This window comes from Heterocephalus glaber, unplaced genomic scaffold (assembly GCF_053883595.1).
Source record: "Heterocephalus glaber isolate CG9 unplaced genomic scaffold, H.glaber_assembly_v1.0 deba00001795, whole genome shotgun sequence".
Taxonomy (NCBI): domain Eukaryota; kingdom Metazoa; phylum Chordata; class Mammalia; order Rodentia; family Bathyergidae; genus Heterocephalus; species Heterocephalus glaber.
This window is the reverse complement of record NW_028258476.1, coordinates 4,105,619-4,123,941: the sequence shown is the minus strand read 5'-3', so window position 1 is coordinate 4,123,941 and position 18,323 is coordinate 4,105,619. Positions and strand designations below refer to the sequence as shown.

General features: G+C 41.6%; 1 protein-coding gene and 1 pseudogene across 2 annotated transcripts; one reads left to right on the top strand and one right to left on the bottom strand.

The window, feature by feature from the left end:
- Positions 1–1,423: 1,423 nt before the first annotated feature.
- Tchhl1 (trichohyalin like 1) lies at positions 1,424–8,099 on the bottom strand. The gene is given in 8 exon segments (XM_087203448.1): positions 1,424–1,491; positions 1,494–1,695; positions 1,904–2,953; positions 2,955–3,517; positions 3,520–4,183; positions 5,406–5,548; positions 6,414–6,453; positions 8,061–8,099. Coding segments are annotated over 8 exon segments (2,769 nt in total).
- On the top strand, positions 4,161–18,251 carry LOC110351029 (protein YIPF1 pseudogene; annotated as a pseudogene). The gene is made up of 3 exons (XR_015448122.1): positions 4,161–7,282; positions 7,998–8,084; positions 16,714–18,251. The product of XR_015448122.1 is annotated as a protein YIPF1 pseudogene (transcript).
- The last annotated feature ends 72 nt before the right edge of the window (positions 18,252–18,323 follow it).

The following is an 18,323-nucleotide window of genomic DNA, read 5'->3' as shown; positions in this document are numbered from 1 at the left end:
TTAATTAGCCTTCTGAAAAACACAAATAACTAAGATTGTTTTTGTTTTTGATCAATGTCTCCAAGGCAGATCTTCAACAGAATAAAGAAAATGAATCAATAAAAGAAATCAACCATCAGGTTATTTAATTACCAATTTTAATTCAAAAACCCCAGTAAATCATATGGGCAAATGTTAGTAGACTCATTAAATGATTGGTTTCTTATGGAAGCTTCTTATGGAATTGTGCATACTTTAGATTTTTTTTATTTCAGCCATGTGAGCCACCACTTAAATTATTCTGCTAGCTTATTTGAGTCAGAAGCTGGGTTCTGTAAGGAGTGGTATTTAATAAGTGTGTTGAATGGATAAATGGATGAATTAATTCCAGGCATAGATTCAACTGTACTTGATCAAACAAGTCATGAATTTACATTAATCAGGTGCAAGAAAATCATAATTACTTTGTTATGGCCATATCTGAATTTTAAAAATTTTATGAAACAAAAATTCACAACAAAATAGTAAGAGAATAGCAATAGTCACTACATAGTGTATTGTTATCTTTGAAGTAGTTACGCAGAGTACAAGACATTGACAAAAAAGATTCTTACAAAGGAACAGATATTAGCACAAAACTTTCTTTTTAGTGATCTAAGAGAAACTAGTACTATAAATGAAACAAATTAGCATGTTTATCAAAATAGTTTTGAAGCAATGGAATAGATAGTTTAGAAACTGAAAGTATATAGATGAAATTATTTTAAGCGATAAAATTTTAGGATCCATTTGAAGTCCTCCTAGAAAATGTAATGAAGCCGAACAGTTTATGAGTTAGCATTTTATGATAAGATAACATTGCGAAGTCTTATAACTTTCTACTGCTACATTTTGAAAAGCCAATGAATTAGTTGAAGAAATTGGTACTTGCTAAAGACATGGAAGGGATGTTTCTTTTCTTTTTTTTAATTTTTTGTTTGGTACCGGGGATTGAACTCAGGATGTTGTGCTTGTGAGGCAGGCAGCAGGCCTGGGATCTTTCTATTTTTAGTGATAGGTAAATTATTTTACAAGAAAGTTCATTTTGGCACTTGGAAATAGCATTATATTGTAGGATTCTTACCAATTGTTATTTGTTTGGTCAAATTGGTGGTGGATCCCACGGCTAAATACTTTATTATTTGCTTTTGTAGAAATTTATGATTTTTTTTTTTTTTTTTTTTTGGTACCGGGGATCGAACTGAGGTCCTTGCGCTTGTGCAGCAGGCGGTGAAACCACTGAGCTAAATCCCTGGCCCAGAAAGGTAGGATTATTAATACAATATTATTAGCCTGCACCTGAATGTACACACACACACATGCTGCAGGTAACTGGAGGGAAGAGGTCTGGGTCAAATTGAGATCCATGCAGCTCCCTGTAACTTCCGTGATAATGAAAAAGGACTCATTGCTTTGGAGTGCTCACCTCCATTTGTGGTACTGGTTTCTCTCTCTGAGAGTGACCCTGATTGTTTCCAGGGCTTGGGGAGCTGATATTTGTTCTGGATCTGCAGGGTCCTCTTCATCATGCAGAAATTCTCTGGTGTACTTCTTGGCTGTGGTTGAAATAGATACAAGTCTTACTGGGGACAGATGCCCTTGACTGGGCATGTTCCCTGGACTTCTGAGCTTGTTTTTGGGTTTGCACGCTGCTGTATTATCTTCCCCTCCCCCTCCCTCCCCCGCCCCCACTTCCTTTTTTTTTTTTTTTGTGGCACTCGGTATTGAAACTAGAGCTTTGCCCATGCTAGGCAAGCATTTTACTACTGAGCTACACCCCCATCCCTTTAAAATCTTTTGTTTTGAGGCAGGATCTTGCTAAGTGGCCCAGGCTGGACTTGAACTTGTAATCCTTTTGCCTCAGGGTCCTGAGTTGCTGGGGTCACAGGCTTGAGCCACCATGCCTGGCCTGCTGTATCTTCTCTTGCAGGCTCTGGTATAGTGCACTAGATTGGATCACATCCCTCCGCACAGAGCAGGGCTTCTGGCCTCTCTGCATCCTTTCTTGAGTACCTGGCAGGGGGACTGAAGAATCATAGTTTTTCTTGGTCTGACTTTGTTGCTTATCACTTTCTCCTGCAGGCTCACAGGGTCTTTCATCCTTTTCTTCCAAAGTGGCTGGTTCCTCTGCTTCTAGGTGTGTCTTGAGGAAGGCTGACCTGTCCTCATCTGGATTTTTAAAGGGAATTTCCTGGAGCTCTGGTGCTCCGTCTTCCTCTTCTTTGGTCACTGGGGCCTGGGTCTTTTGCTCTTTTCTGTTGCCTCCCTTTTTGGGGAGCTATGTTACAGTAAAGTTGGTATCCAGGTCACCTGGGACTTCTGCCTCCAGGGACTTTCTATTTTTGCCTTTTCTTGTGGACTTCTGAACTTCTAGGGGTCTACTGGGCTCCACAGCTGTATCTGGGCTTTTGATCCCTGTGCTGTGACTCTTGAGGTCCACTCCTGCAAGCTCTTCCTGTTCCCCTGGGAGGCGAATATCTGCTTCTCTGAGTGACAGCACCACTGTGTCCTGTGCGCTATTGTTCTCACCTGGTGCTCCGTGCTTCTGGAGATCCGGGTTATCGTGGCAACTTTCTTGCACAGACCTTTTGTGTGGGTGTGCTTGACTCTTGGAATCCCCTTGCACACGTAATTCACCTGTGTCTGAGCTGCTGTCGCCTTCCTCTGGAGGCAGATTGCTGGGAGTTGCACAAGACCCCTTGCTATTCTGTGCCTCAGGATCCTCTCCCTGGCAGCCATCTTCTTCTCCAACTGGCTTGTCACGAGGCTTGGCGGCCCTGCTGTATTCTCCTTCAGAACGCCTATCAGGTGGAGCAGATTCTTGGGTTCTTCCTCTTGTTCCTGGTGCCCCCTTGGCTGCAGGGCCATTTTTGCTGTCCACAAATGCTGGTGCTGTGTCCTCCTCAGCGTGTCTCATCTCTTCTCCTGGGACTGGGGGTGCGTTCAGTTTCAGGGTGATTCTGATTTCTTTCTTCTGTGCTTAGACCCAGGGTGTCAGAATTTCTTTCTTTGGATGATCTTTGGAGCTCCTGATGCTTCCCATGCTGCGTGTGGGCTTCCTGGACTGGAGGCCGAGTTTTCTTCACACGTTCTTTCTGCTGTTCTGGTCCACGTGCCTCAGGATCTCTACTCTCCTTCCTTTCAGCTTGAATATCAGGTGTTTCTGAGACATCTTTGCTACCACCTTGGACTTGTGAGTTCTTTATTTCATGTTCTCTTTTCTGTGCTGGTGACTCTTGGGTCTCGGATATCCTACCACAATCCTCAGGTTCATCTGTATCCTTAGTCTTAGGTGATGTCCTATTGACATCCTTTCCTGGCTCTGGAGTCTCCAACATTCTTTGGTCATCCTCAGGGTTAGCTGATTTCTGTGTCTGAGATGGTTTCCTGGCAGCAGCTTGTTCTAGGAGGTCAGCATGCTCTGACCTGGGTTCATCTTCACCTTGAAGGTGTGTTTCTTGTGCTTTAGAGTGGTTTTTAATATACTCTTTCCTGGTACAGCCTCCTGATCTGGAAGTCTCTGCATTGTTTCTTGTTTCAGTTTCAAATTGTCTTCCTGTTCTTCAAATTGGTCACTTGTCTTATTACCACTTTCCCTTCTGACTGGTTTAGCGTCCTCTCTGGGGATCTGCTTTGTAGGACTGCTAGTCTCTTCTGATTCTGCTAATGGTTTATTTGTCTCAATTTGGGCTCTGTTGTCTTCCATTGCTGGCACATCTCGGGCCACTTCTTGGCTCTGTTCATCTCCTTCCAGGTATTGGTTCCCAGGGCCCCTGGGCTTCCATGCTTCTCTTGGGAGGTTGTGAGTCTTGATGTCTTCCCATGAGTGCACTTGATTGTGTCCAACGGCCTCGCTTTCTTCATCCCAGGTGAGCGGGGATGATGATGCTATTCCTGAAGGAAACAACACCTTTTCTTGAGTTGGCAGAGTTCCCACCACTTGCTGACCATTTCTTGTGACCACCTGAAGATTCTCATCATTTGACTTGTCCTTTTCTGACTTAGATACCTCTCTTGGTTCTGAACTTAGTAATGACTGTATATCAAGATAACAGAGGCTCAGTAAGCTGTAGAGTGCAAGAACAAATTTGTCAAAGTTGATGGTACCATCATTGTCAATATCCAGAAGATTCAGGTGTCTCTCCACACCATGAATGACATGTGGCTGCATGAAAACACAGTGAGAAATAGCATATTCATATGTGGTCAAGTGTCCTTCATGAATAGCTCCCAAGAATTCTTTTATTTCCAGTGCTAGACATCAAACCCAGGGGCTTCCTCATGCTAAGCAAGTACTCTACCTCTGAGCTACATTCCCAGCCTAAGAATCCTCTTTTTTTTTTTTATTGGTCCACAACTTGACATTTATGAAACATACCAGCTAGAATCACATTGCAGTCAATTTGTCCAATAATGGTATTACTCTGATAATTATTAAAATCTGTTCCAGGTATATATATTGAAAATATTTTCTTTTGCATTCTTGCCCAAGATAGGTACAGTACTTTGGAGAAATTGTACTTATCCCTTCAGGATGTCTGTATGTACATATATACACACGTGTGTATCTGGATCTGTAGCTCTACATGCCTTCTATATACAGCTACACACACACACACACACACAAACACACGCGCAGCTGGGAACCTGTGCATGTGTGCGTCATCACAAGCACACATTGGAAACATCAGCACTGCAAGATACTGGTCAGATTCTACTTCACTCGTCACTGGCTGCACTTGTTCCCCTCAATTGACCTTGATTAAATAAACATTTTGATATTGTCTCTGACCCTACGGGGGACTCATCTAGGCATCAGCAGCCGAAGTGCCTCGGACGGAAACTTTTTTACGCATTGTTTCTAGTTCTTTCTGAGTCTCATCTTCCATTCTCCTAATGTCTTCCATTGTCAGATCAATCCACTTGTCAATCCAACAAAAAAGCTGGCGATGGAAGTTTGTAAATATCCTTTTAAGAATCCTCTTTTTTTGATTCCATTCCTCAAGCATATATGAAATTTCTCAAATAAGTAAGAATTTATTGGTTCTGGGTGCCATTTTCACCAGAGGGCTATGACTAAGGTGCATTTATACCACTTGAGGGCTGTGATGAGGCGCGCAGTGATTCACGACTCCACTCGAAAGCCTCCTTTGCTGAAGCAGTAGTCCCAGTGACGGAAACCTCATTTTCTCCGGGGCACTGTTCTTGGGGCTAAGTGACTGCAAGGGTTAAAGCAAACAAGACTGCAATTTTTGTCTCAAAAGTCAGCAAGTGCTGAGAGCTGGCGACCAAGTATAAATGGGCAGAGGTCACGTGAGCCCACCTTCCGTGGATTATGCGGAAGTGGCAAGTGGGGAAGAATTTCCAGAGCTCCGTGAGGGCCTCACCTGAAGAACGTCCCCCATCTCGCCCTGAAGGAGCTGTTTCAGTTCTCTGCAGGTCAGTGTCGCCTCATCCTCGTCCTCTCTGGCGTACTTGTGGAATGCTTCCGTTATGCAGACAATAGCGCTCAGCAGCCCAGCCGAGGCATCTTTGCAAACTCAGGGGAGACTGTGAGCGAGGAGAAACACAGCTCATTTCCCAGGCTAGGTCCTTCAGGAAGGGGACACCGAGATTGTCCTTTCTGCTCCTACCCAGCTCCACTTGCATCACCTGCTGTCTTAGACTATTGTAGCTGCATGCCAGGAGTCATTTAGTTTTGCACTGGACACTGTGGTGAGATGAGACCTCTGACAGGCTGGCATATTGTAGAAGAGACTTTTTTTTTTTTTTGGTACCGGGGATCGAACTCGGGTCCTTGCGCTTGCCAGGCAGGCGGCGGAACCACTGAGCTAAATCGCCATCCCTGTAGAAGAGACTTTTCACCCTACCTGCAGTAAATAGCAATATTCAGGTGTTCAGAGAACAGTTTATTGCAAGAAAAGGGTGAAAAAAGAACAAGCTCAAACGTAAGGATTGAAATGTACAAATGAAACCGACCCCGGAGGATCATCCTTTCAGCGTCTGCCTGCGTGCTTCCCGCCCTGGCTCAGTCTTTCCTCTCTGCTGAGAAGAGAAATGAACTCACTGGCAACGCAAAGTGAAGACCTCTCAGTCATTACCTATCATTTAAATGACTCTACGATTTCTTTTGAATGTAAATCAGAGTCCTGTGTCTTATTAAATAATACTCATGCCTATGCCATTCAAACCGTTTGTATTTTTTTTAAAAAAGAAAACAATCAAAGAAGTTCCATAAAAACGAATGCATTTTGGAAGTCTGCATTCCCAGTTTAATATCACGAATGGAGGTTGACTTAGAGTGCGTTTCTTCTGAGCCATTAACACAGACTCACACATAAGCAAAGCTGCAGTGGGATCCTGAGTATGCTCAGCAGGTCATCTATGAGACTTACCTGGTTCAGGAGTGAGAGGCAGCAGGAGCTGTAGCAGAGGCTGTGAAGCAGAGGCAGATGCTGGAGCCTTTTATTGGGGCCCCGATTGCGCAGCTAAGAAGGAGACACCCTCTGGGTCTAACGACCTGATTCATCACCATGAGCCCTGTCCCTCCTTCCTGGCTGTTTGACAAATCTTAGGGCCGGTAGAGACCTCAGAAGTCATATGGTTCTGCCTGCAGGATGGCCTGTATTTGACCTAACCATGAGACATGGGTGTCTAATATGTGTTTAAAAATACAGGCCTCATTTAGTCATTTGACAAAAGTGGAGACACCAGTAGATTCAGCTATTTTAATACTATATTCTCCTTACCTAGAGGCACAGTTAGGGTGAAAAAGTCTTGCTGGATATGCAGAACTTTGCTTACTTAAGATGTGCTATTGAAAAAGTCTGCTTTTAAAAGGCATTTTTATAATTCAAGGAGCTTAGAAATGAGCATCCATATTACCATGTTCTCTCTGTAATGGAGAAAGGGAGACATAAAAGCTGAGGTGAGGACGGAAGTTGAGTCTGAGATGCTGAATGGGAAAAGCTTTATTACCTCATAGATCTGAGTCCCTCGCAGTACAGCATATTTAATTAACAGGAGAATTAGAGTCAGTTGTTTTCTTAGGCGTGAGTAAGCATGTTTTAAAACACTTGTGCCTCTTTTTCGAAGGATGTAAGAAATAGACAACCGATCATGGAAATGAGTATAAAGACAAAGACCAAATTAATGAAGGTGGGAAAGGTGGTGGGAATTAAATTAGAAAACCGAGGCTAAAGGATACATTGCAATCAAGCCACCACATTGCTCTGAGTTTCCAGATAATCAAGACAAGCACAAGGTAACTGAACATGGGAGGGGGGAAGGGGGCCCACTCTGATAATTTACATCTCTGTACAACTTCTCAGCATTTCTCTAAGAGGGGAGAAGACTTCTACTGAGAATTGGGATTGGCATATGAGGGTCATCTTAATTCTGATTAGTTAATATCCCCTAAATACCAACTATTTCTCAATAACTATGCCAGGCCCTGGGGTATTGAGAGTTGAATAAATTATATCTCTGCCCTGGATTTCACAGGCCAGTCTTAAGAATAAAACTGCGTATGTTCAGGCTAAACTGGAAAGAAAGACTTAGTGGAGATATAAATGACTGCATTTAAATAGCTGAATGGTTTTCACAGGTGTGGAAGAGTAAGGAACTAATGTTCTTCAAACACGCATGACATGTCAGCTGCTTTCTATGGGCAGTCTTAGGCCCTTATAAGTACTTATTATTCTCTGTTAACAGATAAGAAAGTTAAACCTCTCAGCTGTTGAGCAATTTCCTATAGATGTTTACCTAATAATGATAGAGGCAGGATTCAGAATTTAAATGTCTCAGGAACATATGTCTTTGAGCCCATGTCTTTCCATTAACTTGAGTTCCTTATTCTATGTAATGCCAGAGAATACAGCTAGAATTAGTGGTTGAAACTTTCTAGAAAGAAGGCTCCAGTTCTTATGAAGAACTTTCTGATGAGTAGTGTTGTCTAACGATATGCACTGTTCCTAAAGCAGACACCTGTGTCACTGGAACTGTCCACAGGAGGCTGAATCACTGTTCCTGGGCTGGATTACAGGAGGAGTTGTGTCTTGGAAAAGGTAAGACAGGTTCATCGCGAAGAGCGCAGGACTCTTCCAACTTTAAATCTCTTTGGTTTTATGTTATAGTCCCTATTTAGAAAGTCAAAAGTGGATCTTGCATTCTCTCTAACAATGTAAGGGCTGAACCTCAAGCCCGTTTATAGGTACTCCTACTTTTTCAGCGTTTACTTGAGATCATTGAATTAATGCCCATGCGCTGGGTGGGTAGTGTGACTCAGAGACATGCGAGAAGATGGAAGAAGATTGCTTTGTATCTAGTGTTTTATAAAAATATTTAGATTGTAAGAGAATGAGCCACAAACAACTCTAGCAGTACCAAAGAGAAGACCTATTTCCCTTTCTTTTCCTTCTAAACAGATCTTTGGAATAATCCCTCTATGATGTTATCACCTCTCTGATATTGTATGGGTATGATACAGAGATGAGGGAGGAAAGAGATGAGAAAAAAGAGAAAGACCACAACAAAATCTGTTGACTACAGTAGACATATCTTTAAAAGCCTATTACTTCTCACAGGTGACAATGGAAGTTTTGTATTGAGTCTTCTGATAAAAACCCATATGATGGGTACTTTGTAAAAGAATGGCCAATAAATCAATTTTTAATGACTAAAATACTGGAAAATTTAGCCACAAAGAGAGGGCTTCAGATTATATTTATATTTTCCTTATTTTCACTTATCACAAAAGTCCTAAGCATTTGTTCAGAGCCAATGTATATTCTTAACACTCCTCCTCAGATCCTCTAAAATGAAGGCATCAATGCATCAGAAGAAAAAAGCCCCACTAGAATTATAAAGAGAAGCGGAGGAGAATTGTACCCGCGAAATTTCACTATAGCTACAGAAATTGGGAAGTGGATGGTCCCGTGTTCGTGACCGACACAGTTGGAGAAAGGCACAACCTGGCCTGTGTTGAGGGCAGGAGAGTTGAAGCAAACCTGACTGCCAGAAGCTGGAGAAGGGCTGGACCCAGAATTAGTGTGAGAGGTGAAGGAGAAGTGGGGCTATAAACGGGAAGAGCAGCAGCAGGCTTGTACAGGGGGCGTGTTCAGCGGTCTTCCCTATTTCCCTCCTCCAGTTTACAGCACAGAGCATAGACACTGGGCATTTACCACCTGACCTCTCCAGAAAAGCCCTGGGCGGCTCTTTCCTAAAGAAACTGAACAACCTTCCTAGAAATGCTAAATGGAATCTTCTTGAGGGCAGGACTCTGTGTCACCAGTTAGGAGACAATTTGGGCTACAGTAGATGTTCTAGAATGTTTGTTGACCAACTAATAGATTGACCGAGAGCTAAGGTGTCTAGAACAGATCCTGGTGTTTCAGGAAAACTATCTCCATTATGGCACTTGGGGGCAGGGAGAGAATCTGCAGCCTGCTGCCATGTTCAGTCATATCTCGGTACTTGTTGGCTTCAGAACCTGCCAAGACTGGTACTTGTCGAATTTTGATGAGAACATTCTTTCAGCCGTGGGTGCTTGCCTGGGATTCATTGCACTTGATAGAACTTGCATGAGCCAAAACACTGCCCTGCAAAAGAAAAATGCTTCATCACTCATCACTTGCTCACCACTGGGCACCCCTGGCTCCCCATGACACAGAGGCAGATGTTCCAGTCTCAGGGTAGCTTGTAAGCAGTACCGAACCCTCACATGTTTGTTGGTACTGTCTTGTACCTTTGTTGCCAGTCAGTTGAAGGTTCTTTTGCTCAATTCAGATAGAAATCATGAATTGGCAAAGTATAGCTCAGCTAGTCGCCCTGATGCCACCAGTTGGCATCAGTTAATGCTGGATGCCAGCATAGACACTGCTGGCCACTGGTCTTTGCCACTGTTGGCTGGTGCAGTTTGACACCAGCTTGTGCTAGATGTCACCAGGGAACTGCTAGGTGCTGGCTTCTGTTACTGCTTCACTGGCTGCTGGTCTTGGGAGCACTTCTGTGATGTCTTAGTTACTTTTCTCATTGCTGAGACAAAATACCCAACACCCACAAGTTAAAGGGGGAAAGGATTATTTCAGCTCACAGTTTGTAGAGGTTGCAGTCCATAGTTGGCTTGCTCCATGGCAGGGTGGCCTGGCAGAGGGGCATCACAGGAGCAGCAGTTCATCACAGGGTGGGCAGAAGGTAGCAAGTAACAAAGCCGGTGTAAGCGAGACTGCCTTTCCCTTTTATGCCATCCAGGGTAGAACCCTTTTGGGGACTAGGGTGGGGCTTCTGTCTTTAGCACATTCATTCATCCACACCAGAACTATGCTGATTGCAATCAGTGGACTAATTTAGTAATGCACACCCTTGATCCCAGGATCACATACCAGCTCTGAAAATCCCCGCCTCAGAGTGCATGAGGCCTCGGGAGGACATGTAGGTCCGTGATGTCACAAGGGCTAACAGCCTCCTGTGTTTATTGCTCTTTCTTTTAAAGTGTTTGCTCTCCCCACACTACTCAGGATGAGAATCTCAAGTAGATTTAAAGGACATTCTGAACCCACACTACTCAAGAAATAAATCACAAGCAGATTTACAGGACCACCTGAACAATTCTTTATTTTAACAAGGCCTATGCAACAGTACAGAGGGGTCAGTGTGAGGGAAGTGCTGCTTACATGTGATCCATTTGTTAATTCTTGGTAGTGCATTGTGTGTCACTGGGGCTGTGTTCAGAAAGTCCTTGCCTATGCCTAAGTCTCTAAGAGTTTTACCTATTTTTACCTTCCAGCAGATCAAGTGTTTCCATTTCTTTCTCTTTTTCTTAGAGGCGTGGGAAGGGTTTATTAGGCAGAAATTTTAGGACCGAGTTAAGAGTGGAGTGTGGGTCCTTAGAGAAATGTGACACTGCAATTTGGAACCGAGAACCTATGTGTTTTGAGTGGTGGAAATCTGTGTTCTTTGATAATCTATAGTCTTGGTCTTGGATTTGTGGGTAGGGGAAGATGGCCCACCTATAGTAAAATAACCTGTTCATAGTAAGGTGGGGGAAATCCCCATTTACCTGTGATTTATTCACAGGTAAAAGAGGATCATTTCAAGTAAAAGGGAATGGCTAAACCTATTTGTAGGTGCAAGGAATGGCCCAGGTTTATTGTGATCTGGGACAAGAGAAAAAAATGAAATTGGGCTCCTGTCCTCAAGCTGCATATTTCAATTTTAAAATTATGATTTTTTTCTACTTTCTGTTTATTTTTTATTTCTTCTATACTACCTCATTTCCCCCAACCCTGAGACTTTGATCCCTTATTCTTTTTTTTTTTTTTTGGAACTGGGGATCGAACTCCGGTCCTTGCCCTTGCACAGCAGGTGGCGAAACCACTGAGGTAAATCCCCGGCCCTGATCCCTTATTCTTAAGGGGTGCAAAAAACCAAAGGTCTGTCTTTGTACAGCTACTTCAGGATAATGAGGTACACTGATGCTGCCTAGCCAGGGATCAAAAGGCACATGTTAACTAATGTAAGGAAACAAAGAAAGATGGGCTTTGCTGTTTGATGGATGATCATCTTTTGATAGTTTGGAAAAGAGTACAAAGACATTAGCAAGTCATTGGTGCTTAAACTTTATTTTATAATCTTACTAAATAGGCCAGGGCTGGAAATTAACAGTAGTATTAACAGTAATACTGAGCTGGGCATGCTGGTGCAGGCCTGTATCCTAACATTTGGTAGGCTGAGGCAGGAGTATTACCTCAAGTTTGAGGCCAGCCTGGGCTACATAATGAGTTCAAGGCCAGCCTGAGCCATGCAGCGAGACTCTGTCTCACAAAAAGAAGGCATAACAGTAATACTGATGAATAGTGGCTCCAAAAAATGGTGGCAGTCAGTAACCTTTAGCATGAGCCTTTAATCTTTAATATAACCTCTATTTGTTGAGATGTTTATCCAAATATAGCAGGTGGAGTTTAAGAGCAAATAGACTCATCCCTGTTTTGTCAATGAGAAATTTAAGGTCCTTTCTTTTTTTGAGACCGGGTCTCACTATGTAGTTCAGGCTGGCCTTGAACTCACTGTGTAGCCCAGGCTGGCCTCAAACTTACAGCAATCCTCCTGCTCAGCCTCCTGAGGGCTGGGATTACAGGCGTGCACCACCACGCCTGGCTAATGTCCCCCTACCGGGGATCGAACTTGGGACCTTGTGCTTGCAAAGCAGGTGACAGAACTACTGAGCTAAATCCCAGGCCCCCTCTTTTTAATTATATAAATGATAAATATGTGAAGTAATGGGTACATTAATTATCTTGATTTAATTGTCCCACAAGAGCGATATGTCAAAGAATCAGAATGTACACAATAAATATATAACACTTACATGTATTAATTAAAATAAATTTAAAATAACTCTGACATACTCCAAAGAGATTAAATATGACAAGACCAGGTGCTTTAAAAAGGGGAAATTTGGCAGGGATTTAGCTCAGTGGTCCTGGCGCCTGCCTCGCAAGCACAAGGTGATAAGTTCGATCCCTGGTTCCAACAACAACAACAATAACAAGAAAAGAAAGGGGGACAATTGGAGAACAAAAATATATTTATAGAGCTGGGGATGTAGTTGAGCAGTACAGCAACTGCCTGGCAAGCACAAGGCCCTGAATTCAATTCCTGGTACAAAAAATAATGTATTTGGCCAGGGATTTACCTCAGTGGTTCTGCCGCCTGCCTCACAAGTGCAAGGACCTGAGTTTGATCCCCAGTACCAAAAAAAAAAAGTATTTATGGATTAAAAGTAACATAAAAATTTAAATTAATAATAGAAAGCCTCGACATAGACAAAATCTTCTAGAATAGTGTTAAGCAATATAACTTTAGATAATTGCACTGAACAACATGGTAGTCACTGTATCTATATATATTGATATCTGTTAAGTGCTTGAAATGTAACTAGTGTGGCTGAAGAATTAAATTTTCATTTAATATTCATTAGTTTAAATTTGAATGTAAATAGTCACACGAGGATAGTGACTACCTTATCAAACAGTGTAGTTTTAGAATTTAAAGAGAAAGAAATGTTAGTGGTGGGAGAAAGGATAAGAAACATATAATCAACTGAAGAGGTCTTAGTTTCAACTAATGGGAACATCAGAAATACAGAATAGGAAAAAATGAAAAATAACATTTAGCAAAGAATTAATGGAGATTTCCTAGAGACTTCGAAGGGACTAGACTCAGATTTTTAAAGGCTCACAAAAATGTTCAGCCAGGATTATCCATGGAAATCTTAGAACATCAAAGACAAGGACAATGAAGGTCAAATGCCTTACCCAAAGCTGTAAAGCCTGGAAATTGGGAACCTAGTTTTGGTTCTCAGGCAAACTTAATTCTGTAACTGTGCACTTAACATGACAATATAGACTTCTTTTAGCCTCAAAGTGTTAGAGTTTCTCAGTGGGAAAAGTGTGGCAGATTTGGTTGTAGTTAGAAATGTAAAAGTGAAGTGATATTATGAAAAGTTGATGGGAAAAGCAAAACAATCATTTAGAGTTAGGAGAGCATAATTAAAACAATGAAAATATCAAACACTGAGAAAGGGAGAAGTGAGGTAGTGTGATTTAAATCTTCATCAATCACAGTGGAAATATAATTTAAAATTGATAATTTTTACTACCAGGGATTATTGCCTAAAGAATAAAAATAAATAATAGTTTTTCTCTGAGGAATAGGACTGGGACTTATTCATTTTATAATAATATTGTACTATTTCTGTACTATTTGCTATGTTATTTATATTCTGAATTATCTTAATAATGTAATTTTAAATATGAATATTAATTATAGAATATATGAAAGAGAAGTTAACATTTACCTACTATCCTTACTTAGTAAGCATTTTGTACGTATAACCTGTATCTACATAGCTACATTTTAATTACCTGAAGAGAGACCGAGTCATAGATTCTTTTTTCAGTACCAAAGATCGAACTCGGGTCCTTGTGCTTACGAGGCAGGTGGCAGAACCACTGAGCTAAATCCCTGGCCCGAGTCATAGATTCTTTATGGCGATTATTATTATTTTTTTTGGTACCGGGGATTGAATTTGGGACCTTGTGCTTGTGAGGCAGGTGGCAGAACCACTGAGCTAAATCGCCGGCCCTATGGTGATTAGTTTTTCTAGAAGAAATTTATTGGGAAAAAACCCCACTTGAGTTAGGAATAGACAATCTTGGTTGAAAACTCATCCCTACCACTTATCATTTATATCTCATCAGTGTTTATGTTTTACCAGTTTCTAGACTATTCGGTTTTATTTTCTTATCCAGAAATGGGGAAGATAGGGTAATAACTTCCAGAATTCCAGATCTCTTGTGAACATGAAGTAATACATGGAAAGACATTTAGCAGAAATATTTGGTTTACAGTGCTTCCTGCTGAATTAACAACTCTGAAAAGACTGCTTTAATCACTATTACATCATCAAGTCAACAATGTCTGAAACAGGAGATACTAAAAAAAAATTTGCTATGTAAAAAATGATTGAAAGAAGTGTACTGAAATGAAAGAGACTGGAATTGAAAGAACTGGACTTATTCCCATCTCTCGTTTTATATTTTGGGTCTTTTTTTTTCCCTCTGTAGATTTAGTATCTTCATGAAAATTGAAGGGTATCTACTAAACAATAGTACTCTCTTTCTTCAACCAGTCACTTTATATTTTACATGCATTATAGCTTCTCTTCACAATCCTGAAGGGTAGGGATTATTACGAGGAAAATGAAGTTTACATAAATTATGTAAGTTGCCTCACGTTAGAGTTCATTACTCCAAAAATCTGAGTTCTTTACGTTTTACCCTGCTGCCTCATGGCTAATGGCTAGGGTCCTAGCTTAGTCAGATCCGGCTGCTATAACAAAGTACCATAGATTGGGTGGTTTGCACACAATAGAATTTTTTTCTCAGATTGGGAAGCTGTAAGTCCCAAATCAGTTGTTGGCATGCTCAGGTTCATGTGAGAACCTGTTTCCTTGTTCATAAAGGGCCATCTTTCCCCTGAATCTTCGGATGGTAGAATGATATTGAGAGCTATCTGCGATCTCTCTTATGGCACTAATCCCATTCATGGGCACCCTACCCTCATAATTTAAGAATCTCCCTAAGGTCCCACCTTCTAATACCATCATATTGAGATTTAGAGATGAATTTTGAAGGGATACATACATTCAGTCTGTAAAAAGTCCCTTCCAAGCTCTAAGAGCTCATGAACTTATTGTATTCTACATTGGTCACAAATATATTTGGTGGACCAGTCAGTATTTTAAACTTCTAGGAACAGTGTTATGGAAAAATTGTTTTAATAATTTTATACAGAAGTATATTTTATTACATGGTACCCTGGAACTTATCATTATTATAACTACTTGTATTTCTAGAATAATAAATTCATAATTTCAGTCTCTCTGTTACATTTCTTGTTTTGGTCATTTGTTATTGTCCTCTTTCATTAAATTGTTTCCTCTGTATTTCCTTGAAGTTCACTGATCTTCCTTAAAATAATTATTTTGGGTTCTTTGTCATTTATACACCTCCACTTTTTTTTTTTTTTTTTTTAGTACCGGGGTTCAAACTCAGGACCTTGTGCTTGCGAGGCAGGTGGCAGAACCACTGAGCTAAATCCCTGGCCCTACACCTTCACTTCTTTAGGGGTGGTCACTGGCACTTTATTTTGTTCCATTGGTGATATCCCATTTCCTTGATTGACCTTGTGGCCATGCATTGGTATCTGCGCCTTTGAAGAAGTCGGTACTTACTCTAGTCTTACAGATTGGCTTTGCGTAGGAAAGCCCTTCACCAGTCAGCCTGTCCATTCAAGCTGCTGATTGGAATAAGAAATTCAGTTTACAAACTCTCCTGTCCATAGCCTCCTCTCCTTAAATCTCTCCAATTCATTGATTACCAAGAAACTAGATTTTCTGTCTCATTGGAACTTCCAGTTTGCATACACATGTCTCAGCCTCTGCCTGTGCTCGCTTGCTTAGATTCAGTTCTGTTTAACTTTATATGTTTGTTAACTTGTCTGAGCCATGGTGCCCAGATAGATGGCCAAACATTATTCTAGATGTTTCTATGAAGGTGGTTTTAGATGAGATTAATAGTTAAATAGGGGGCCGGGGATTTAGCTCAGTGGTTCTGGCACCTGTCTTACAAGCGCAAGGTCCCAAGTCCGATCCCCGGTACCAAAACCAAACAAATAGTTAAATAGGAACTTTGAGTAAAGAATTTGCTGTATTTAAAACCATTTCTATTCTGTGATGAAGTTTCTCTTTGGATGTTAACTCATGATTTCTTAAGAAACTTGCTATGTTGTTTATGCTGTCTTTCTTCTATACTTCAACTTCTCTCTGTTGGTTTCTTCTCATCAGCATTTATACATGCTCAAGTATCTCCCATTTTAAAAAGTCCTACCTTGTGCCTGCTTAACATTTATACTCACTTTCCTTGTATTCCTCAACCCATTTCATTGACTACCACTGACCACTATTACAAAATCATCATTTTTAGCATTTAGTTGGTCTCTCAGAAATATTTGATGATAACCATCTGCTCTTTCTTGCAGTTTATTCTTTCCAATGTGACATCAATTACATCTGCTTTTCCTCTTATTGCTCCTTTTCGATTCTGCTTATTTTTTTTTCTATTATGCTCGTAGGTGTGACTGCTACTCAGGGTGTGTCCTAGCCCAGTTCTCCATCTTTCTCTTCGCCTCATGCTCTGAATCATCTCATATATTCTTAAAGCTTCAATTGCGGCTGATATATTGATATTCCAGATCTCCCACCTGAACTCAAACCCTGAGTCTGCACCAGTAAGATACCACTTCCTGGGCGGCAACTCCGAGGGACGAAAGTGCTAGCAGAGCCTCTCAGGCCCGGGGGTGCCCGGGCTGCTCAGGAGATAAGGAAGCTGAGACCCAGAGGAGCTCCCACACAGCAGAGAAAGAACAGAATCAGGAATAAACTCAGACCCCTGCACATTTTCCTCCTCCTAACTGGGAGAAGACCCACTGGCTGAATGGCAGCTGTGGATAACTTGTGACTTGAAGAATTTGGTGATGCACCTGCTTCCTAGCAACAAACCCAGATACCACCTCGATAAGCATTGAGGATCCTGGCGAAACCCCAAAACATCAACCAGGACTTACAAGAGGCTCAGGGAGAGAAGAGGACGATGAGTTCCACGATGACTCTGGCAAAACAGAGTTACTTGCTGGACAGAAGAACAGCTCTCCCTTCTGGACATTTGAGTATTATCAAACATTCTTTGATGTGAACACTTATCAGGTCTTTGACAGAATAAAAGGGTCTCTTTTGCCAATACCTAGGAAAAACTTTGTGAGGTTACATATCCACAGCAATCCAGACCTCTGTGGGCCCTTTTGGATACGTGCCACATTGGTCTTTACATAGCAATTAGTGGGAATCTTTCCAACTTCTTAATCCATCTGGGAGAGAAGACTCACCGCTATGTGCCTGAATTCCGAAAAGGCCTACTTTTTTGATACACCAGAGATGGACCATCCTCCCAGAAAGTACAGTTACTCCTAACCAAACTGTTGCAGCAGCCAAGTTCAGCGAAGGAGAAACTTCTCTTTCATATACTGGGGAGCGTGGTTCTTCTTGACCTGACATCCACTGCAAGAAAGCAGAGTGGCCAAAGCCAGCAGGAAATGGACAGATGGCTCTGCACTGAAGTTCATCACCTATTTAATAAACGTTAAATGCTGGGCCCGGGAGTGGCTAGTGGTAGAGTGCTTGCCTAGCAAGCTTATGGCCCTGGATTTGATTCCCCAGGACCACAAAACAACAGCAACCAAAACAAAACTTAAATGTTGTTCAGCACACACACATACAAAAAGATATCAGTTCCTGGAAGCCTCAAATGGATCTCCCATTCGAAGTAAGTAAAACTGAACTTGTTATGTCCTTGCACTGTGGACCCGATAAGTGGTACCTCTTCATGAACTCAATTCTCACCATGATTCTAGTCTCAAACCAAACTGGACAAGAACCATATCAGATTTTTCCATGAGGCCGACATTGAACCTAACCATTGAGTTTGATTTGGTTCTTGTCTAGCATGATTCGCGACCAGAATTGTGGAAAGAATCAAGTTCGTGAACCTAGGTACCACTGTACCTTGTGTTTTCATCTCAACAATGGCCCTGATACCCACTCAACTTTCCCGACTATAAACCTGCTATCATATTTTATTTCCTCTTTTCTCATTCCTTCAGTATACCAACTTCTGTTAATTGGAGTT